Here is a 23210-nt window from a genome sequence, read left to right as displayed (position 1 = left end):
TTTGAAAGCTGTAAACATTTTACCATTTAAAAAAATCATATAGAAGGACTACCCACAGAAATGTATGATGTAGCTTTCCTGTGTCATTTCAGTGTTTTGTACTGATCTTTCTAAAACAACCATCAGGAAAAAACTAATTGACAGAGTTTTTGTTTTAAACATTTTATTTTACATTGGAGTATGGCCAATTAATGATGCTGTGGTAGATGCAGGTGGACAGCAAAGGGAGTCAGCCACACATATACCTGTATTCATTCTCCCCCAGACTCCCTCCCACCCAGGCTTCCACATATCGTTGAGCAGAGTTCTCTGAGCTGTGTATTAGGTCTTTGTTGATTGTCCATTTTAAATATAGCAGAGTGTAGCTGTTACAGAGAGCTTTTGTTGGATGATGATTTTAGTCATTGTGTGTATACTGGTAGCCAGGGTCAGATACATTGGTCTGCATTTGTTACAGTGTTTAACTCTTCTTTAAATGCTCAGTTCTTCGTATGTAGTCTTCAGGAAAAGGGGAAAAAATCCAATAAGAATTATGCAAGACATTTAGAAATAGTTGTTTAAAAATATATTTTCAAAAGTAGCTATATACAATGTAGATATTACATTGTTACTACATGGGTAAATGAACAGTATGTAGAAAAGTAACAAATGACTAGTGTAGCTGTACTTCATAGTATTCTACTGAGATGATGAAAATGTTATAGTTTATACTGTTCTGTTAGGATAAAGAAAATGTTATTTCCTTATACTAATTTATTGGTCAGAGATACTTTACCTTCGGCTCATTTAATTCCACTTAGAGACCATATGATGGATTTATTTATTTTTAGGTAGTTTTATTTTTAGCATTAAAAAGGTGTCCCTTTTTTTAGATTAAGCTGAGTGAAGTTATTGGCTCAGGAAAAGATGGCAGAATACTGAAAGAAGATATTCTCAACTATCTGGAAAAGCAAACAGGAGCTATACTACCTCCTTCACCAAAAGCTGAAATTATGCCACCTCCACCAAAACCAAAAGACAGAACTATTCCTATTCCAATATCAAAGCCTCCAGTGTTCACAGGCAAAGACAGAACCGAACCCATGAAAGGTAATAATAACAGTAATGTAAAGGAATAGTGCCATTTATTTGGGGGGAAGTTGCTTCAGCATTATGAAATTATAATTTTTCTAGGAAAAGCTTTAATATATACTGATAATTTTTGAGGAGTAATATGTTGGCAGGTTTCTTAGCATATAAACTTGCCTACAGATAATTTCTCTGTTTTACTACTTGCTCAGTTCAGTTCAGTCGCACAGTTGTGTCTGACTCTTTGTGACCCCATGGACTGCAGCATGTGCCAGGCTTCCCGATCCATCACCAACTCCTGGAGCTTGCTCAAACTCAGGTCCTTTGAATCGGTGGTGCCATCCAACCATCTCATCCTCTGTCCTCCCCTTCTCCTCCTGCCTTTAATCTTTCCCAGCATCAGGGTCTTTTCCAATGAGTCAGTTCTTCGCATCAGGTGACCCATGTGTTGGCTTCAGTATCAATCCTTCCAATGAAAATTCAGGACTGATTTCCTTTAGGAATGATTGGTTGGATCTCCTTGCAGTCCAAAGGACCCTCAAGAGTCTTCTCCAACACCACAGTTCAAAAGCATCAGTTCTTCGGCGCTCAGCTTTCTTTATAGTCCAACTCTCACATCCATACATGACCACTGGAAAAACCATAGCTTTGACGACACAGACCTTTGTTGGCAAAGTAATGTCTCTGCTTTTTAATATGCTGTCTAGGTTGGTCATAGCTTTTCTTTCAAGGAGCAAGCTTCTTTTAATTTCATGGCTGCAGTCACCATCTGCAATGATTTTGGAGATAATTTTTCTGTTTGAAGACTTGTTAGGGATATTTTAAATATTTATTATTTTTTGTTAGATTTCAAAACAAGTACTTCTGATTTATGTACAAATTCTTAGGATGATTAACTTCCAGAAGTGACTTTGCAAGAAAGCCATTGTGTAAATACGTGGCTTGCATCCTTTTGAATTTTTTATACACTACAGCTGGGAAAGCAGTTACCTATGCTATTGGGCTTTCCGGGTGGTGCTGTTGGCAAAGAATCTGCCAGTGCAGGAGACATAAGAGACACAGGTTGAATCCCCGGGTAGAGAAGATCCCCTGGAGGAGGGAATGGCAACACACTCCAGCATTCTTACCTGGAGAATCCCATGAACAGAGGATCCTGGCAGTCTACAGTCCATAGAGTTGCAAAGAGTCAGACGTGACTGAAGTGACTTAGCAACACTCACCTGTTACATATTACACTTGACACTGGTGTTGTGCTACAGTCGATGCTTCAGCATTGAAATTAGTGGCTTTCAAGCTATGTAATATATGTAATGAAGATGGTAGGCCCAAGAGAAAGAGTTTTATTGAGAGTACCCCATGAATGGTATGAAAAGCAAAATGATAGGATACTGAAAGAGGAACTCCCCAGGTCGGTAAGTGCCCAATATGCTACTGGAGATCAATGGAGAAATAACTCCAGAAAAGAATGAAAGGATGGAGCCAAAGCAAAAACAGTACCCAATTGTGGATATGACTGGTGATAGAAACAAGGTCCGATGCTGTAAAGAGCAATATTGCATAGGAACCTGGAATGTTAGGTCCATGAATCAAGGCAAATTGGAAGTGGTCAAACAGGAGATGGCAAGAGTAAACATCGACCTTCTAGGAATCAGCAAACTAAAATGGACTGGAATGGGTGAATTTAACTCAGATGACCATTACATCTACTACTGTGGGCAGGAATCCCTGAGAAGAAATGGAGTAGCCATCATGGTCAACAAAAGAGTCCAAAATGCAGTAGTTGGATGCAATCTCAAAAACGAGAGAATGATCTCTGTTCGTTTCCAAGGCAAACCATTCAATATCACGGTAATCCTAACCTATGCCCCAACCATAATGCTGAAGAAGCTGAAGGTCTTCTATGAAGACCTACAAGACCTTTTAGAACTAACACCCAAAAAAAGATTATAGGAGACTGGAATGCAAAAGTAGGAAGTCAAGAAACACCTGGAGTAACAGGCAAATTTGGCCTTGGAATACAGAATGAAGCAGGGCAAAGGCTAATAGAGTTTGGGCAAGAGAACACACTGGTCATAGCAAACACCCTCTTCCAACAACACAAGAGAAGACTCTACACATGGACATCACCAGATGGTCAACACCGAAATCAGATTGATTATATTCTTTGCAGCCAAAGATAGAGAAGCACTATACAGTCAGCAAAAACAAGACTGGGAGCTGACTGTGGCTCAGATCATGAATTCCTTATTGCCAAATTCGGACTTAAATTGAAGAAAGTACGGAAAACCACTGGACCATTCAGGTATGACTTAAATCAAAACAGTGGAAGTGAGAAATAGATTTAAGGGACTAGATCTGATAGACAGAGTGCCTGATGAACTATGGATGGAGGTTTGTGACATTGTACAGGAGACAGGGATTAAGACCATCCCCATAGAAAAGAAATGCAAAAAAGCAAAATGGCTGTTTGGGGAGGCCTTACAAATAGCTGTGAAAAGAAGCGAAGTGAAAAGGAAAGGAGAAAAGGAAAGATATAAGCATCTGAATGCAGAATTCCAAAGAATAGCAAGAAGAGATAAGAAAGCCTTCCTCAGTGATCAATGCAAAGAAATAGAGGAAAAGAACAGAATGGGAAAGACTAGAGATCTCTTCATGAAAATTAGAGATACCAAGGGAACATTTCATGCAAAGATGGGCTCAAAAAGGACAGAAATGGTATGGACCTAACAGAAGCAGAAGATATTAAGAAGAGGTGGCAGGAATACATAGAAGAACTGTACAAAAAAGATCTTCACGACCCAGATAATCACAATGGTGTGATCACTCACCTAGAGCCAGACATCCTGGAATGTGAGTCAAGTGGGCCTTAGAAAGCATCACTGTGAACAAAGCTAGTGGAGGTGATGGAATTCCAGTTAAGCTCTTTCAAATCCTGAAAGATGATGCTGTGAAAGTGTTCCACTCAATAGACCAGCAAATTTGGAAAACTCAGCAGTGGTCACAGGACTGGAAAAGGTCCGTTTTCATTCCAATCCCAAAGAAAGGCAATGCAAAAGAATGCTCAAACTACTGCACAATTACACTCATCTCACATGCTAGTAAAGTAATGCTCAAAATTCTGCAAGCCAGGCTTCAGCAATACGTGAACTGTGAACTTCCAGATGTTCAAGCTGGTTTTAGAAGAGGCAGAGGAACCAGAGATCAAATTGCCAACATCCGCTGGATCATGGAAAAAGCAAGAGAGTTCCAGAAAAACATCTATTTCTGCTTTATTGACTATGCCAAAGCCTTTGACTGTGTGGATCACAATAAACTGTGGAAAATTCTGAAAGAGATGGGCATACCAGACCACCTGACCTGCCTCTTGAGAAACCTATATGCAGGTCAGGAAGCAACAGTTTGAACTGGACATGGAACAACAGACTGGTTCCAAATAGGAAAAGAAGTACGTCAAGGCTATATATTGTCATTCTGCTTATTTAACTTATATACAGAGTACATCATGAGAAACGCTGGGCTGGAAGAAGCACAAGCTGGAATCAAGATTGCCGGGAGAAATATCAATAACCTCAGATATGCAGATGACACCACCCTTACTGCAGAAAGTGAAGAGGAACTAAAAAGCCTCTTGATGAAAGTGAAAGAGGAGAGTGAAAAAGTTGGCTTAAAGCTCAACATTCAGAAAACGAAGATCATGGCATCTGGTCCCATCACTTCATGGGAAATAGATGGGGAAATAGTGTCAGACTATTTTGAGGGGCTCTAAAATCACTGCAGATGGTGACTGCAGCCATTAAATTGAAAGACGCTTACTCCTTGGCAGGAAAGTTATGACCAGCCTGCTGTTGCTGCTGCTGCTGCTAAATTGCTTCAGTTGTGTCTGACTCTGTGCGACCCCATAGATGGCAGCCCACCAGGCTCCTCCATCCCTGGGATTCTCCAGGCAAGAACGCTGGAGTGGGTTGCCATTTCCTTCTCCAATGCAGGAAAGTAAAAAGTGAAAGTGAAGTCGCTCAGTCATGTCCGACCCTCAGCCACCCCATGGACTGCAGCCTTCCAGGCTTCTCCATCCATGGGATTTTCCAGTCAAGAGTACTGGAGTGGGATCCCGTTGCCTTCTCTGTGACCAACCTAGACAGCATATTCAAAAGCAGAGACATTACTTTGTCAACAAAGGTCCGTCTAGTCAAGGCTATGGTTTTTCAGTGGTCACATATGGATGTAAGAGTTGGACTGTGAAGAAGGTTGAGTGCCAAAGAATTGATGGCTTTGAACTGTGGTGTTGGAGAAGACTCTTGAGAGTCCCTTGGACTGCAAGGAGATCCAACCAGTCCATTCTAAAGGAGATCAGCCCTGGGTGTTCTTTGGAAGGACTGATGCTAAAGCTGAAACTCCAGTACTTTGGCCACCTCATGTGAAGAGATGACTCATTGGAAAAGACCCTGATGCTGGGAGGGATTGGGGGCAGGAGAGAAGGGGATGACAGAGAATGAGATGGCTGGATGGCATCACCGACTCGATGGATATGAGTTTGAGTGAACTCCGGGAGATGGTGATGGACAGGGAGGCCTGGCGTGCTGCGATTCATGGGGTCGCAAAGAGTTGGACACGACTGAGTAACTGAACTGAACTGACTGAACTGAAGCGACATTCGAGAACCTTCTATTACAGTTGTTGAAGGGATCAAAGGTTTTAAGAACAAAAACAACTATGTGTGTTTTTTCTAGGCTTTCACAAAGCAATGGTCAAGACCATGTCTGCAGCCCTGAAGATACCTCATCTTGGGTATTGTGATGAGGTTGACCTTACTGAACTGGTGAAGCTACGAGAAGAATTAAAACCCATTGCTTTTGCTCGTGGAATTAAACTTTCCTTTATGCCCTTCTTCTTAAAAGTAAGATTTCATTCATTTCTAGCAAGGCTTGAGTTAGATATATAAATATTGTTTTGCAGATATGCAGTGTGTTAAGTATGGGTTTGAATAAAAGTAACATTCTCATGATATCACATAGTTAGAAAAATGTACAGATACACTCTCTTTGTTTCACAGAAGTTTATAAAATTGAAATTGTTTGTGTCAGATTTTTATCTACTTATCTCTTTGAACTAGGTCGGGATTGTCCTGCCAGGTAGGTAAAGCCTTTAATTCAGAAAGGATCATGCCAGCAAAATCCTGATTTGAAAAAAAGTGAGACTCAGGATTGATTTTTCACTTTTCAATGAACATATGAGGCTTTTAGGAATCATTTCTAGGACCTTGGGACCAGTATAAAAAGAATAAGACCATCAGCTGAGCTTGCACAGCTCACTAACCACTATTTAGGAAGCAGCTGCCTTCTGCCCAATTCTGTACGAAGCATGCTGTATATATGTTCTCTTTTAACCATCAGAATAATGCTAATGTGTAAATAATTGCTATTCCCTCTTTCCATTTAAGGAAATTGTCACTCAGAGAAGCTGACAAACTTGTCAAGGACTTATTTCTAACAAGTGGAGAAGCTAAGTTTTCATTCTGGTCCATTTTTCTAAAAAAGAGTGTGTGCTGTTGTCTCTAACTGCAGTGCAGCTTCCCGCAAGCGCTTTGCGCACTGCACCAAGACTGTTCCCCTATAAATCAAATTACTGTATTAGCCCCTGGTTCTTTTCAGTGGTTCCCTTTCAGGATGGTTTGTAAATGCCTTATTATGGCATAACAGAATATTTCTATGAGCCTTTGCTGCCCACTTTTCATGTCTTCTCTCTCAGTCACCCCCTACCTGCTATAGTCAGATTAAGCTATGTGTAGCTCCTGGAATATACAACTCTACCTGAAGTACAGCCTCCTCCCTTGATCAAATGTGTGTACATCCTAAACACCAAATTTTGTTCCAGTGTAGCCTCCTACAAAAGCTGGTGGTTATCATAGTCTGAGTTAAACAAGCCTTTTGTTTCTCATTGCAGCTTACCTCAGTGTATTGAAAGTATTTACCCTCTACTGTCTCTTCACTGATGCTGAGTCTTGTAAGACAGAAGCTGTTCTCCTGTATCTCCATCTTTTTAACAACTACCCTATCGAGGAAAGAGATGCTCTATAAACATGAGATGTAGTAGGTGCCAATAATGAGGGATCTAGGCTATATTACAGCTCTGAGGAGGCACAGCCGTTGAAACTCGTGGATGAGATCCTCAAATTATGTGCAAAGGAGAAGAAAAGAAGGCTCAGGGTTTTCCATCAGTGTTTAAGAGGTAGATAGAAGTTGAGTTGCCTAGGCAGTGGCAGATGGTGAGTGGGGTCAGTGGTTTGATGATAGCAGAACCAAGAAGTCACTTAAAAGCCAAGTGTGTCTATTGCTGAATGACAAACCACCCCCAGATTTAATGGTTTGAAACAGTTAGCCATTTATTATTTCTCATGGATCTATAGTCTATTTCTCTGTAGTCTGCAATCTTCACTTATTATTTCTCATGAGCACAGCCAGTCTGCTGATCTTGGCAGAGCCCACTCATATGTCTACAGACAGCTAGTAGGTTGCCTAAGGGGCCAGCTGCTGTAGGATGACCTCAGTGAGCTTCACTCGTTTCTCTTCCCATGTCTCTCCTATCTGCCCAGTATATCAGCCTACTCATGGGCTCAGTACTGACAGATGAAGAGAGGAAGCAAAATGTAAGCACTTTGCCCAAGCTGCGCTGCACCTAGTTTGTTTTTAATTCACTGACCAAAGCGAGTCATATAACTTAGCTCAGAATCAGCTTGCAAGAGCACTGCCAAAGGATTTGTATATGGAGGCACACAAGATTGGGGCTTTTGATTCAGCCTCCCACACCAAGTGAGAAGAAAAGGTCAACCAGAACTTACTAAATAAAGTATTGCTGAGGTTGAAGCTTGGTTGCTGTTAGTTGGGTTTGGGGAATGAAAGAAATTGAGGAAGAGGAGAACCTGAAAAAATATGTTAAGGCAGACAGGGCATGGATACAAATGACGGTTAAAGTATTGTTCAGGGGAAAAATGACCTCATATCTGTGGACACATACCTTGTTTTTCCTTTTACAAAATTTGGATTGTACTCAAAATACTGTTTGTAATGTATAAGTGAAGAAGAACTAAAGAGCCTCTTGATGAAAGTGAAAGAGGAGAGTGAAAAGTTGATTTAAAACTCAGCATTAAGAAAACTAAGATCATGGCATCTGGTTCCATCACTTCATGGCAAGTAGATTAGGAAACAAAGAAAACTGAGAGATTCTATTTTGAGGGGCTCCAAAATCACTGCAGATGATGACTGCAGCCATGAAATTAAAAGACATTTGCTCCTTGGAAGAAAAGTTATGACCAACCTAGACAACATATTAAAAATCAGAGACATTACCAACAAAGATCTGTCTAGTCAAAGCTACGGTTTTTCCAGTGGTCATGTATGGATGTGAGAGTTGGACTATTTTGAACTGTGGTGTTGGAAAAGACTCTTGAGAGTCCCTTGGACTGGAAAGAGATCCAACCAGTCCATCCTAAAGGAAATCAGTCTGGAATATTCATTGAAAGGACTGATGCTGAAGCTGAAACTCCAGTACTTTGGCCACCTGATGCAAAGAACCAACTCATTGGAAAAGACCCTGATGCTGGGAAAGATTGAAGGCAGGAAGAGAAGGGGACAACAGAGGATAAGATGGTTAGATGGCATCACCAACGCGATGGACATGAGTTTGAGCAAGCTCCGGGAGTTGGTGATGGACAGGGAAGCCTGGCGTGCTGCAGTCCATGGGGTCACAAAGAGTCGGACATGACTGAGTGACTGAACTGACTGAACTGAATGGATTGTTTTAGATAAAGAAGATTAAAGTTATAGTTATCAAATCAAATGCTTTATAAAACTCCTTAACTTTCCAGTTCAGGGATATGATTTCTTTTTTTCGGTCAAGACCACCCACCCACAAAAGTAACACAACACAATGCATATAACAGACCGTTAATTGGACAAGATGAAGGTAGTGGGGGAAAGAATTCTTTTTACCATCAATTTTAAGCATTTTAATTTTTTTAGTTTTTAAACTGATTGCAAGGCATGACAACCAAATGCGATGTCTGACTTTGATTATATCGCGAATGGGCAGAGAAACAGCTATAGAGAACATTTTGGAGACAGGGAAATCTGAATATGGACAGAAGAGAAAAAAGGAGAGAGATTAAAGCAGGGGAAGACAGAGTGGGAAGACAGAAATGCCATCAGTTTGGGGAGATGAGCTCTAAAGTCAGTGTTTGCATCAGCTCTGCCCTTCTCTTGGCCAGGGACACCAGCTACAACACTAGCTTCTCAAATCCTTGTCACTTGTTCTTTCTACACAGGGAAATAATTAACTGCTTTTTCGGGTTTTAATTCAAAGTGTTTCTTTGAACTGGAGGTTTTCTTCTCATGGAAATCTTAACACTCTACATGTAAATGAGGAAAACACGAGAATTTAGACTTTTCTTTTAGTGTTTTAGTCAATCTTCATAGTTATTTTGAAAATCTCCTTAGCGTGTACAAGCTACCTTGACTACTTTATCTTTTATTCTTAATTGATAAGGGTAACCTAATTCCACATTTCTGGACGATAAGTTAGGAGAAATATGCCTGGTACCTGTAGACTTGAGATTAAATTCAATTTACAGAAGAGTTCTCTCCCTCCATCCTTCACCTTTTAACACTTCAAATCTCCTACCTATCCTTTCAGAGTTAAAAGTGTTAATGTTGCATTTTCTCCCTCTTAAACAGGCTGCTTCTTTGGGATTACTGCAGTTTCCTATTCTTAATGCTTCTGTGGATGAAAACTGCCAGAACATAACATACAAGGTTGGCTATGTGTTGTGAAAATATTTTGTTTAAATAAAAGTGCAAATGTGCTTGTAGGTTAATAATTAACAACACTCTTCAGATATACAGATTTCCATTTTTAACCCCTTTTGGTTTTCTGGTTAGAATATTGGAAATACATAGCTGTGAGGCAGTGGGTTACATTTTTCACACTACACACACTCCCCTCAAAGAGAAGAGAGCTTGAAGTGGAATTCCTGCAGTTTTAAAAAGCAAGACCAATTTAAATGAGCAAATTAATGAAAGTTTAAATTCTGTTGAGTGAACTCTTCTGTTTGGAGTCAAAGTTTATGAAGACTGAGAACTGTTTTGAGGATGCTGGCTCTTACTTATTATTCTTATTAGAAATATACAACCAAGAAGTGAGGTTTATATTCTGGGGGAGGGGGGTTGAATCTAAAATTTTTCCATATGATTAATACAGTTTTCTCATTAAGTATATACTTGTTGCAAATAATTCAAACCAGAAAATATTGATATTCACCTTCAGTCTCATGACCCTAAGATAACTGTTTATGCTGAGATGTATGTCTGTCTAGGATTTTATTTTTATACAGTTAAAAAATATATGGAATTCTATATATAATATATATGTAATATTATAGTTTTTTAGTTAAAATTTTAACTATTTTCTTTTCCATATAATATGTTTTAGACATCATTGTGTCAGTAAATACAGCTTTATCATCTGTTTAGCCAGTGACTTAATGACAAACATTTTGATCGTGTATAGTTTCTACGTCTTAGAGATAATCTGACTCAACATCTCTGTGCATCTCTACATACTTCTGCATTTATCCCCTTAGCACACATTTTTGTAAATGTTGGTACCTAATGTTAAATGTTCTCCCGGAAGTCTATGCCAGCTTACACTTCCACTAACAATGTATGAAAATAATCTGTTGCCCTAGTTTATCTTTTTCAAAAAAACCTTTAAAAATCATTCCTTTTAAGCCGTTACTGGACTTCCCTGGTGGTCCAATGGATAAAACTAAAAACTAGATTGATGGTAATTTTTAAAAGCTTTTCATTTAGTTTTGAAAATCAATGAACCAATGCAGGGGACATGGGTTCAATCCCTGATTCCACATGCCACGGGGCAAATCAAGCCCGTGCATCACAACTCTCAAGCTCATGTTACAGAGCCTGCTAGCAACAGCTGCTGAAGCCCACGTGCCCTAGAGCCTGTGGGGTCAACAAGAGAAGCCACCACAATGAGAAACCCATTTACCACTACTAGAGAGTAGCTCCCATGCTCACTGCAACTAGAGAAAGCCTGCGTGTACCAGTGAAGACCTAACACAGCCAAAAATGAATAAATAAAAATAAATGAAAAGTTTTTAAAAATTACCATCAATCTAGTGAAAATAAGTTTTGATAGTTAAGTCCATAAGGCAGTGAGGGTTGAGCCTTTCTTTTCTGTGCGCCTGTGAAAGGGCTACTATATAATTGTTTGCTTGTTTCTAGGCTTCTCATAACATTGGAATAGCGATGGATACAGAGCAGGGCTTGATTGTACCTAATGTGAAAAATGTTCAGATCCGTTCCGTATTTGAGATCGCCACTGAATTGAACCGCCTCCAGAAATTGGGCTCTGCGGGTCAGCTCAGCACCAATGACCTTATCGGAGGAACATTCACTCTTTCCAACATTGGATCAGTGAGTAACAGCAGTGTTCCAGTACATAAACCATAACTTAAGAATTTTGATCATATGCTCAGTTAAAAATAGAAACTTTCATTTGCCGTTTGTTCCTCAAAAGCTTAATTTCCCTATCTTACTTTTTCTCTTTTTTTTAGATTGGTGGTACCTATGCCAAACCAGTGATACTTCCACCTGAAGTGGCAATTGGGGCCCTGGGAACAATTAAGGTATGTTTATTAAATAGTTGACAAAAGAGTTTAAGCAAATTGAGAGAGTGAAAACAAAGAGTACTTATTTCTGAGGTTTTCCCCCCTTACTTTGTAGGTTCAAGTATGGCATTGGGCTTAATAAGCCAGTTATTTCTTCAGAAGAACTAGGCCTACACTACTCTGTAGAGTACTCGTGATCTGGATCGTTTCTGTATGGATCAATCATTGTGGATTATGCCAGGCACAGATGTGTGTGTTTATGAGTAATCACAAATGTAGCCAGTCTGAGTCTATCAAAATATCTTAATTTCAGAATGCCAAAGAATAACAGCCAAAATTATTTATATATAATGGTGAGACACCACTGAGAGCAATTTTCTCAAACTTTGCTCTGTTCAAGAATCACTGGGAATGCTAGTTAAGAATGCAGATTTCTTGGCCTTGGGGACAGAGCCTCCAAAACTTACATATTAAACAAGAACACAGGTGGTTCCAGCATGAGTGAACTATGGCCCTGTTATAGGAGACTGACTTAGAGTAAGAATTGCAGTGATTCTTAACCCTGGTTGCACATTAGAATCATCTGGAGGGCGTGAAAAAAATGCCCAAGCTTACCCTGTACCAACTGCACCAGAATTTGGGGGCCTCGGGCTTGGGCATCCCCATTAACTCAGGGTTGAGAACCACCAGAGTTAAAGAAATAAGCTCATAGATACCATTTCAATACCTCCATTATTAAATGGCATTGTCACTACGTTAACCTTGATTTTGATCTCCATGTTTTTAGAAGAACCTTTCTTCTCTGTATTTGTAATGCTTCCACATGGAGCATCTCTTAGACTTGTTTTTCATGAATTTATTACTTTCATGTCAGCATCCAAAACATTTGCAGAAACTTGCGCTCAGCCTTTGATTTGTTTTCTAGCAGGTGGTGCTTTGGCTGCTAAGTTGCTCCCTCTTCTAGCTCTGTTTTCCCCTCTGGCACACAGAGGAGATGGGGAGAAAAAAATAAGAACACATGCATGACACTGTTCCATCCAAATCAGGAGTTTCTCTAAGGGATAACTTCAGTCACTCATTCTCCCTCCAGCAAGAATTCAGCATTTGTTTCTCACTAATTTCTGACCTTTTTCAGTTTATAAACAAGCCATCATACCTATTTGACAAAGTTTTGTTTTCCCATCTCCTCTGAAAGTGATTTGTTTTCTTCTGAACTATATATATAGATATATTCTTGTGGTAAGCTATACATAACAAAGTTTACCATTTTAATCATTTTTAAGTATATGGTCGCAGCAGTAGTTACATTCACATTCACATGAGCTAAGTTTTATCATCCCAAACTGAAATTCTGTGTGCATATACTATATGTTGTTAATCTATTCATCTCTGGTGAATATTTGGGCTGTTTCCACTTTTTCAGCAATTGTGAATAATGCTGCTATGAACATTGGTGTACAGTGATCTGTGTGAGATGTATTTTTTTCAGAATCATCTTACCCAAGGTTTTCTCAGGCTATGAAGTATACCTCTTAGAGGATAAATCTTCATAGCGACTTAATAGAGCTGCTAATCTTTGTTGGGTAGGGACAAATAATATTTCATTTTTTTCTCCCTTTGTGTCATCTTTCCTTTGCTATTTTCTGTTTTCATTGTAAATTTTAAACTGTCACTAAATAGTCTTAAAACATGAAATCCTCCACATTTCTCAGTTCCCAGTCCTTATGTTTCTTGACCTATCAGCTACACTTAAGTTGATCAATGCCACCTCCTTGGAAAACCTTTTTCATTGTGACATGAAGAAAACCTTGCCGGTCTGTTTTCTCCCTGTCTAGTGCCTGTTCTCTCTGAGTCTCCTTTGCCCATACCTCCTCATCTCCCAATTTCTAAACACTGGAGTACCCCTGGGCTCAGTTCCAGCCCTTTTCTTTGTCTGATCTAGTCTCAGTGGCTTTAAATACCATTTAGATGCTGATGGCTTCCAAGTTTAGGTCTCCAGACCAGATCTCCCCTTTGAATGCCAAACTCATCTTTCCTGCTTCGAAGTCTAGTAAAGCATCTCCAGTTTCCTGCTTCTTCCCTTACCACCCATCCTCACACATGCTCCTCCTGAAGTCGTCCCCTTTCAGTGACTGGCCCTTGTGCTCAGAAACTTCAAAAGGCTTCTCGCCTCACTCCAAAGTGAAGGGAAAGTAGCTGCAGTGGCCTGCATGGCCCTAGGCTGGTGCCACTCTGTGTGACGGGGACCCATGTCAGGCCGTGACTGTCATATCCAGGCTATGAAGAGATAATTACAGAAAGATGGTAGGCAAAGAATCTGCATGCAGTGCAGGAGACCCGGGTTCAATTCCTGGGTCAGGAAAATCCCCTGGAGAAAGGAATGGCAACCCACTCCAGTGTTCCTGCCTGGAGAATCCCATGGACAGAGGAGCCTGGCAGGCTGCAGTCCATGGGGTGACAAAGAGTCAGGTACGACTTGGCGACTGAACCACCACTGATTACAGAAAGAGGGTAGGGCTTAGAAATTTTCATTGCCAGCTTGCCCCTTTCTCCCCAGATAAAACGCAGTAAGAAGTTTATTAGCTTAGGTAGAAAAGGCAGAATGGTTATAAATTAATTGGATTCATTTTTAGTAAATTCAGAGGATAGGCATGAATATATAAATGGACAGTATTTCTGCCCATGAGATTCTTATATATTTTTCTCAGGAATGTTAGAATTACACTGACAAATCACAATGGAAAGATAGGCTTATTTTTGGAGAATTCTTCCAATGTGGGTCTTTCTTTTTCTGGCTGCGGTATGCAGCGTATGAGATCTTAGTTCCCTGACCAGATCAAACCCGCACTCCCTGCATTGGAAGCTCAGAGTCTTAACCGCTGGACCACCAAGGAAGTCACCAGTGTGGGTCTTAAATACTCAGGTCCATCAAATGTGACAGAGGCATCTTTTTAGGTTTATTTCTATGGAGCATTCCAGTTTCAACAATAAGGTGTGGAGACTTACAGTATCGAGAATAACAAGCTACTTACAAAAACAGATCACTTCTTTAATTGTGATTTGGGAATGGGTCACATTTCCAGGGATTAATCATCACTACAGCCAAGAATAACTGACCGGGAAAGAATGATCTCCAGTTTCTTCAGAAAGTTGTCTGCTCATTAGGTAATGTTAAAATGGGACAAAGATGGAAAGCTTTTAAACATTCCAGCTTTAATATTTAATTTTAAATATTCCATGAGGTATGCAGCCATCACAGAAGTCTGTATTAGCTGGTAGATAGCCTAGCATTAAAAAAAAAGTCACTGCCTTTCGACAGAGTGGTTTTATGTCTAATGAACCTATCAATAAAAAGTGGGTCTTGTATTTTGTATACCTTTATATTTATTTTAGTAATTCATTTTAGTATATATATATTTTAAAATACTTACAATGAATTAGGGGTTTTTTTAATCTGTTTTTTAAAAAATCAAAGACAGACTGGGAACCATCACTCTTGTCGTTACAACATGCCCCACTTTCAGCCTGTTCCCTCTGTGACCTCACCTCCCTTCTCTCACCCAGCCCTTCCACTGCGGCTGCCTTGCTGATTCTGCTGGTCCTCCAGTGCTCCAGCCAAGCTTCCCTTCTGTCTTTCCAGGTGTCGAGATGGCTAGCTCCCCCCTGCCTACAGTGAGGACACCTTCCTAGTGAAGCTTTCCCTGCCTGCCTGTCAAAAAAAAAGAAAAAAAACCATGCACCTCCTCCCCTATTCCCACCTCCTGCCTACAATCTCCGTCTCTGTTCCAAAGTGCTTTACTTCTTTCCTTTGCACTTTTTGCTATTTAACACTATATAATAAAATGTTCGCTTCAGGAGGGTGAGGATTGTTATTTGTTTTATGCATTGCTTTTTCCCCAGAGTCTAGAAAGTACCTGGTACATAGTAGGTACTCGGTAACTAGCTGTTAAATCATTGAGAAATCTGAAATGAAATTTACCGTACATGTAGAAATTATACAGGGGACAGGAAATACCTTGGAGAAGCTGAAAGCTTGAAGCACACACTTGCAAAGATGGGAAAGGTAGGAGTCAGCATTTTCAAAAGTTACTTGGGATGCCCACTTCTTCTCTGTTATAGGGAGGGAGATTTGCCTAATCTTTCAGCGTTGCTATTGCTAGAGCTTACTTTGTGCAAGTGAAGGCTGACTCTTTGTTATTTTCCTTATTTATAGGCCCTTCCCCGATTTAACGAGAAAGGGGAAGTCTGTAAGGTCCAGATAATGAACGTGAGCTGGTCAGCTGATCACAGAATTATCGATGGCGCTACAGTGTCACGCTTCTCTAATTTGTGGAAATCCTACTTAGAAAACCCAGCTTTTATGCTACTAGATCTGAAATGAAGATTGATCAGACATCCTTGAACGTTCTGAGCTTCCGAAGAACGCGTAGAGCCCAGCTGTGCAGCACGCGTTCCTCACTGCAGTTTGTATTGTAAATGACTTGTAACATATGATTATGGTTCCGAGGCACAAAGGGGATCAACTGTTCTGTTAGGCTTTTACTGAAAAGGAGTAATGGCATATTAGTTCTCCCAGGGCTGTCACATTTCATAGGTCACAGTATGACTTCTTAATATGGTGCTGAGACCTTTGTGTCCATGGACTGAAACTGGCAGGAAGAATACAGTGAATATTACTGAGAGACAGACAGCCATATACAGTATTTGCCCTATTTTCTCTCTCTCTCTTTTTTAAAATTTTATTTTAAACTGACTCTTAATGAAACTTAGAGAGTGTCATTATACTTGGGAAAGGAATTTATATGCAAATATATTTTCTATTTCCCCACAATAAAGCAAATTATTTTATAAAGTAAGTGCAATTATATTTACCTTTTAAGATATCCAGGAGTCTGTTGTTCTGTAGCTATTATCATCTGTAAATGTCTTATTTGTATAAAGTAATGTCTTTTAAAAGTGAAAATTATAAGCTAATCTTAAAATGTCCAATTATAGTTTTGTAACCTATAAGGCCATTGAAAGTTTTTGTTTAAAGTGGATAAACTTTTAGAATTTTGGTAATGTTTTAGTGTTTTATTGGGAGAAATGTCACTCTTACAACCTTGCTTCAATGTGAGGAAGGTACTTGAAATGTACCAGTCACTGACATTGTCTTACATTCAGAAATCCGTTGCCTTTTAATTTTATTTATATACTTTCTTGGTCTTCAGCTAAAAAGGATAGACTAAGAAATTACAGTCTGTTCCGTTCTCCATATCCTGAGAAGGAATTTGAATCAGGGGAGAGAGAAGATTAATGGGTAATTGTGGACATTAAAATGAAACAATAAGTTTTGCACAAAAATAAAGGTATCCTCATGATCATTTTTTTAGAAGCCCACTTGAATCAGAAAGTCAGGCTGTTTCTGATATTGTCTAAGTGAATCCTGTTGTTCAAGTGAAGTTTTTTGACAGAAAAGTTGTTTTAATGTCTTTTTGATTTTTTTCAAAATGGAAATCATGTGTAAGTTAGAAAATAATGGATCTAATGAATGTTATTCTTTTTAAAATTCAGATAATATGAAGAGTTGCAAAGAAAATAAAATCATCCGTAATCCTACCACTATTAACAGTTAGATCAAGGTATCTGTATACATAGCTGTTCTTTTTGTGAAAATGAGATTGTGCTGGATCTATTATTTTATAATTTGATTTTTAATTTAACATTATATTATCAGTCAATAAATGATTCCATATTATAATCCTTTTAAATGGCTGCATAGTATTCTATTATTTACATTTGTTATACATCTAAATATTAACTGTATACTAAGTGTGGTGCTAAGCAGTGGGTATACAATGCCTATCCTCATGGTTCTTGCCTTCACTGGGCTTACAGTCTAGGGGGGAGACAGATACTTAAAAATCATAAAAATCAGGATATAATTAACCTCTAAGGAAGAGAAAACAGAGTGCTGTGAGAGCATCTGGTAGAGGTTATTGATCTCATCTGGGAAACTCAGGAGGGGGTGTACCATAAGGTAACCAGTTTTGTGTTGATGGCATTTACAGAACTTTAAGTGAAGAAAGGCGTGATCAGTAAAAATTTCTTCTTCACTTAGGAAATGTGGAAACTAGGAGAACAGGAGTTTTGAAGTGAATATGTAACGCGTGCTCAGTCACTTCAGCAGTGTCCGACTCTTTGTGACCCATGGACTGTAGCCTGCCAGGCTCCTCAGTCCATGGGATTCTCTGGGCGAGAATGCTGGAGTGGGTAGCCATTCCCTTCTTCATGGGACCTTCTCAACCTAGAGATCAAACCTACGTCTCCTACACTGCAAGTGGATTCTTTACCACTGAGCCATCAGGGAAGCCTGAGTATGCAATATGTTCCCCTAACAGTCCAGCATCATTGGCTCAGAATAAATATTTGAGCTACCTATTGTATCATAAATCCCTGCCATTACCACCTTCTCTCTTGTCTCATCCTCTGAGAATTCGGTCAAGGATTGGCTTCCCATTGTGTGTGTGACCTTTAAGATAAGAGGATCCCCTGGAAGGGAGAAGGAGCCCGGGGCACAGTCCTAGCAGCAGTGCTGATCCACGGGGCCCCACCCATCATAGGGTGGGAGTTAGGTAGAACAGGGCCTTGACCATTTTCCTAAAGGTTGAAATTTAAGGGGAAAATTCAGGAGATTCAAGTTCTTCACTAGCATGTTGGGCGGTTGGGAGGCACAAGATGTCCATGGGGGAGAAGCCAAAGTTACTGGCCCCAAATTATTGTTGGGAGTGCCCAACAAGAAAATCAAGGTTCCATTCATTATGTAGCGCATTCCACTGATTCTGAAAAAGAAGCACAATAAGGAAGGAAGTTTGCAGGACAGAAGCTCAAGTGGTATTAATTTTCATTTTAGAGATCAAAATGTACCAAATCCTGAAACATTCCAAGAAGTGGTTATGTAGGAAGAAGAGAGCCCAAAGGCCTTTTTCGGCATTTCTTGTGGCTTCCAGTCAAAGTGGGTCCCAAAGATCACTTGATGGGTTTCTTCGCTGATTTCTAAGTAAACTACAGTCTAAGAAATATGATGGCACTTGCTTAGCACTATCCTGCAGCACTAAATGTATAAAACCTTCCCTTGAAGTCTTCAGAATTCTTTAACATTCATCCTGTAATTGATTAATTACTTTGCACACATTGACTACTGAATATGTATTCAGTTCCAGGCCCTGGGATAGACATGGATAAAGATGGAGAAGATGGATGATGTTTCTCCCCTCACAGCGAGAGCTCTGGCTGGCGATTAATGTCTTCACCAGAAGCGGGTCTGTGCCAGTAACATGGAGAAGAGCAGTGTTTCCAGGGTTGAGTTGTATTTTTGGTCAGTTCTTAGTGGTGGTTCTGTTCCTTCCCTATAAACTTTTCTCACCAAGATTGGATCATTGTGTCTCCTTAACACAGTAGCCATGCCTCATCAGTTCTGCCTCACAAACCATACAACATAATTGTAAGGTAGTGACTCTATCCTTAGGCCACACAGGCCATTCATGCTCTTCAGAAAGTTATAGTTTGGGGGACTTCCCTGGTGGTCCAGTGGCTAAGACTCCAATCTCCCCGATGCAGGGGACAGGGTTCAATCCCTGGTCCGGGAACTAGATCTCACAGGCCACAATGAATAATTTTCATTCCACAACTAAGGATCCTGTGCGCTGCCACTAAGACCCAGTGCAGCCAAATAAATAATTTTTTTTCAAAGGTTGTTTTTCATGAGGCAAGCAGCATAGGGGACACCTACATGACCCTAGACATTCATTTAGGAGCAATATGTGAGTTGTACCATCTGAGCATTGTATTTTCAGAGCACATAAAATAGCTTCTGATTAAAGTACCATCAGTGAGTCATCTAGCCTCTGTACTCACCTCATATTGATAGAGAGGGGAAAATTGAGTAAAATTCAAGACAATAATTATGATAGTGTCAGGCATCATTAATGCTTTATATATATTAATTAATTTCATCCCTCCAGCAATACTATGTGCGTGCTAAGTCACTTCAGTCATGTCTGACTCTTTGTGACCCTACAGACCTTAGCCCCAGGCTTCTCTGTCCATAGGATTCTCCAGGCGAGAATACTGGAGTGTGTTGCCATGCCCTCCTCCAGGGGATCTTCCTGATCTAAGGATTAAACCCAAGTTTCCTGTGGCCCCTGCACTGCAGGCGGATTCTTTACCACTGAGCCACTAGGGAAGCATCAGGTAAGTACAATGATTTCCCCTGTTTGAAAGATGAGGAAACAGAGTTTTAGTACTTAGATGTGCGTGGATTAACATACTCTAAAAGCGTAACAAGCTAATGAGTATATGCCACTTCATGTTCCGAATGCCAGGACGGTCCATGCTTTTATGCTGTTTGAGCACTTGTAGGCTTCCCTGGTGGCTGAGAGAGTAAAGCGTCCGCCTGCAATGCGGGAGACCCGAGTTTGATCCCTGGGTCAGGAAGGTCCCCTGGAGAAGGAAATGGCAACCGCCTCCAGTACTCTTGCCTGGAAAATCCCATGGACAGAGAAGCCTGTTGGGCTACAGTCCATGGGGTCGCAAAGAGTTGGACACAACTGAACAACTTCACTTCACTGAGCAATTGGTATTATTGGGCTAAAAGGAAGAAAGTTTGTCTTAGGGGTCTTAGTAGTTTGAAATGCTGCCCAAAGGCCTTATGTGCTTCTGGTACTGAAAGGAAGGGGTTTGGGGCATTAGGAATTCTCTGTAGCAGTAGTTTATTAGAGGGGCCTGGCAGGGCTACAGCCCATGGGGTTGCAAAGAGCCGGATATGACTGAGCAACTGAGCACACACACTTTGGCCTTTTATGGTCTTAAGCTCGCATCACAATGAATAAGTCCCGTTCCCTGAAAACAACATACAATTTATTTTCCATGCCTTGGCTCAGCTTATTTCTCCACAAAAAGAAAATCCAGAACTAAAGTGACTTCCTCTTTTAGACCTCCTTTGACTGTGCCTCCCTAGGTCTGAATCGATATCTCTTTTCTTCTCTCTCTCCTCACAACTCCAGCAGGACTCATTCAGTGACATGGCTGGATGAGTTCGTCTGTCTTCACTGCTGAACTGTGAACCCTCTCAATGGCTCAGTATATGCTGGTTGACTTAAAAAGAAATCTGTGTCCTGGATGAGATTATGTTTCTTTATGAAGTCCTAATGTAGCATAAAGATCACCAATGACCCAGAAAAGTATAATGTGAAGCAACCATGGCTACCAAGTGACTCTTGTATCTATGGAATGGCTCTGAATGTCTTGCTACAAGGAGAAGTATCTAGAGGAAAATGAATCTGTTCCAGTCTTATAATTGGTATGGAGGCATTTGTTTAAAATTTTTGTGTTGTATGTTTATTTCATAGTTCATTGCAATTCCTCATTTAATCAGGAAGTTTAGTGCTTTCAAGCTCATTTTAAATTTTATAAAACTCGGATCAGCATTTTGCTATTTAAAATGCCTTTTTACAAATAATTCATGTATGCCATTATAAAGTGAAGTGAAAGTTACTCAGTCATGTCCAACTCTTTGCGATCCTATGGACTATACAGTCCTTGGAATTCTCCAGGCTAGAATACTGGAGTGTGTAGCCTTTCCTTTCTCCAGGGGATCTTCCCAACCCAGGGAATGAACCCACGTCCCCCACATTGGAGGCAGATTCTTTACCAGCTGAGCCACAAAAGGAAGCCTGTATGTCACTATACTATATGATTAAATCAGTAAATCAGTAAGTCAATAAACTAGGTAGTTTCTCCTTTTTAACATAGTAAATGCATCTATAGTGTAGGTAATGTTTTCCCATATAAATAATGTTGGGAAACTTGGCTATATTATTTCCTGCTTGACATTAGATTAAATCATTGCTTTGTTTAATCACATGGTATAGTGGCATATGATTAAACAAAGCAATGATTTCTTTAATGTCAAGCAGGAAATAACACAGCCAAGTTTCCCAACATTATTTATATGGGAATTACTGATTTACTGATTTATGCCCTGCCACTTTCAGAAAATTTAAGAAAATAACTGTGTCCATAGTCATAATCACCACATTTGAGAATATTATGATTGTCATTGTGGTATTGTCATTTATAGCTACCTTTATGAAACATTTTAAATTAAGCATCTTAATACATTATTTTATTTATTCCTAACAACAACCTTACATAATGTCATCCTTTCACTTTAATGATAAGGAAGTAAAGTCTCAGAAAGGATAACTTGCCCATGTCCCAATAGTAAGTGGCGGAGAGGGGGAACACAAGCAAACCTGTCTTCAAAATCAACCTCTTTTTTTTTTCTCCAGTTTTATTTTATGATTGGACTTACATACACCATGAAATGATTACCACAGTAAGTTTAGTGAGCATCCATCATTTCATAAAGCAAAGTCAGTCTCTTAAGTACTTCATCATACTTCTGCCCAACCCAGTATGATTAATGCTATGGAGTATACTCTCCCAGTTCCCTAAATTTGTATTTAAGGAAAGTCATTCCATTAAATTGGCTGTTTTCTGAGCTGCCCAGGACAAGGGAAAATGGAAGAAAATCTACGGGTCTCAATTATCCTAGAAAAAAAATATTTCCTGTAATTTTACTTTAACTTGATGGTATAGAGCAAATCTGACACCAGAATAGGTTTCTGTCTCCAGAGTGTGTGTTAGTCACTCAGCCATGTTTCCTCTTCAGACAGAAAAAGGGAGGGAGGAGACCCATGTAATGTTTCCTATGCACCAGGAGCCATGCTCAACTCTGTCTGTGTCTCAGTCTTCATAATAGCACTTCACAGAAAGTATATCAGAAGTCGGTTTGGCTGTACTTAAGAGGGACCCCAGAAATGATGGCTTAAGCAACAGGAAAATTCTTCTCTCTCTCTAAGGCCCTTAGCTGGAATGGTGTCTCTTCACTATTAAGTCTTTATAGATGCAGACTTCTTCCAGTTTTCTGGCCTGCCATTCCTTTGTCATACTGGTCTTCAACTGTCCAGAACAGTCCCTCGGCCATCACATCTACATTCCACACAGCAGGATGGAGGAAAAAGAGAAGTTATCTCTTAGGGAAGATTCCTAGAAACAGCTCTGGACACCACCCTTACATCCCACTGACTATCAACTTTTAGTCGTAGGGCCACACCTAGCTGCAAGGGAGGCTGGGAAATAAGTGGCTTTACGCTTAGCTAAGTACTATGTTACTACAGGTGAAGAAAATGGATATTAGGGGACAATTGCCAGATTGTGTCATAGAAGATATTTTCTTCATTTCAGGTTAGAGAAAACTACAAATCGTAAAGTGATGTCACATAGCCACTAAAGTGCAAGTTGGTGCTCAGCCCAGGTAAGTGCTTGCTGCTGCTTTGTAGTCTCTTAAACAGCACAAGTGCTCTGGCTTAGGTTAATCAACAACAGAGATTAACAGGTGGGTTGAAACATTATCAGATGA

General features: G+C 40.0%; 1 protein-coding gene across 1 annotated transcript in view; it reads left to right on the top strand.

Annotated features, from left to right (window-relative positions):
• DBT (dihydrolipoamide branched chain transacylase E2) overlaps positions 1-17496 on the top strand; it is a 44368-nt gene extending 26872 nt beyond the window's left edge. The window contains exons 6-11 of the mRNA XM_005678045.3: positions 873-1089; positions 5796-5962; positions 9795-9872; positions 11361-11552; positions 11693-11764; positions 15960-17496. Coding sequence (XP_005678102.2) covers positions 873-1089; positions 5796-5962; positions 9795-9872; positions 11361-11552; positions 11693-11764; positions 15960-16127 — 894 coding nt within the window. The 3' untranslated portion in view covers positions 16128-17496. The remainder of the gene's footprint in view (positions 1-872; positions 1090-5795; positions 5963-9794; positions 9873-11360; positions 11553-11692; positions 11765-15959) is intronic.

The sequence above is a fragment of the Capra hircus genome, chromosome 3 (genome assembly GCF_001704415.2).
Source record: "Capra hircus breed San Clemente chromosome 3, ASM170441v1, whole genome shotgun sequence".
In the NCBI taxonomy this organism is placed as follows: Eukaryota; Metazoa; Chordata; class Mammalia; order Artiodactyla; family Bovidae; genus Capra; species Capra hircus.
Note: the sequence above shows the minus strand (reverse complement) of the source record. Positions and strands in the feature narration are given on the sequence as shown.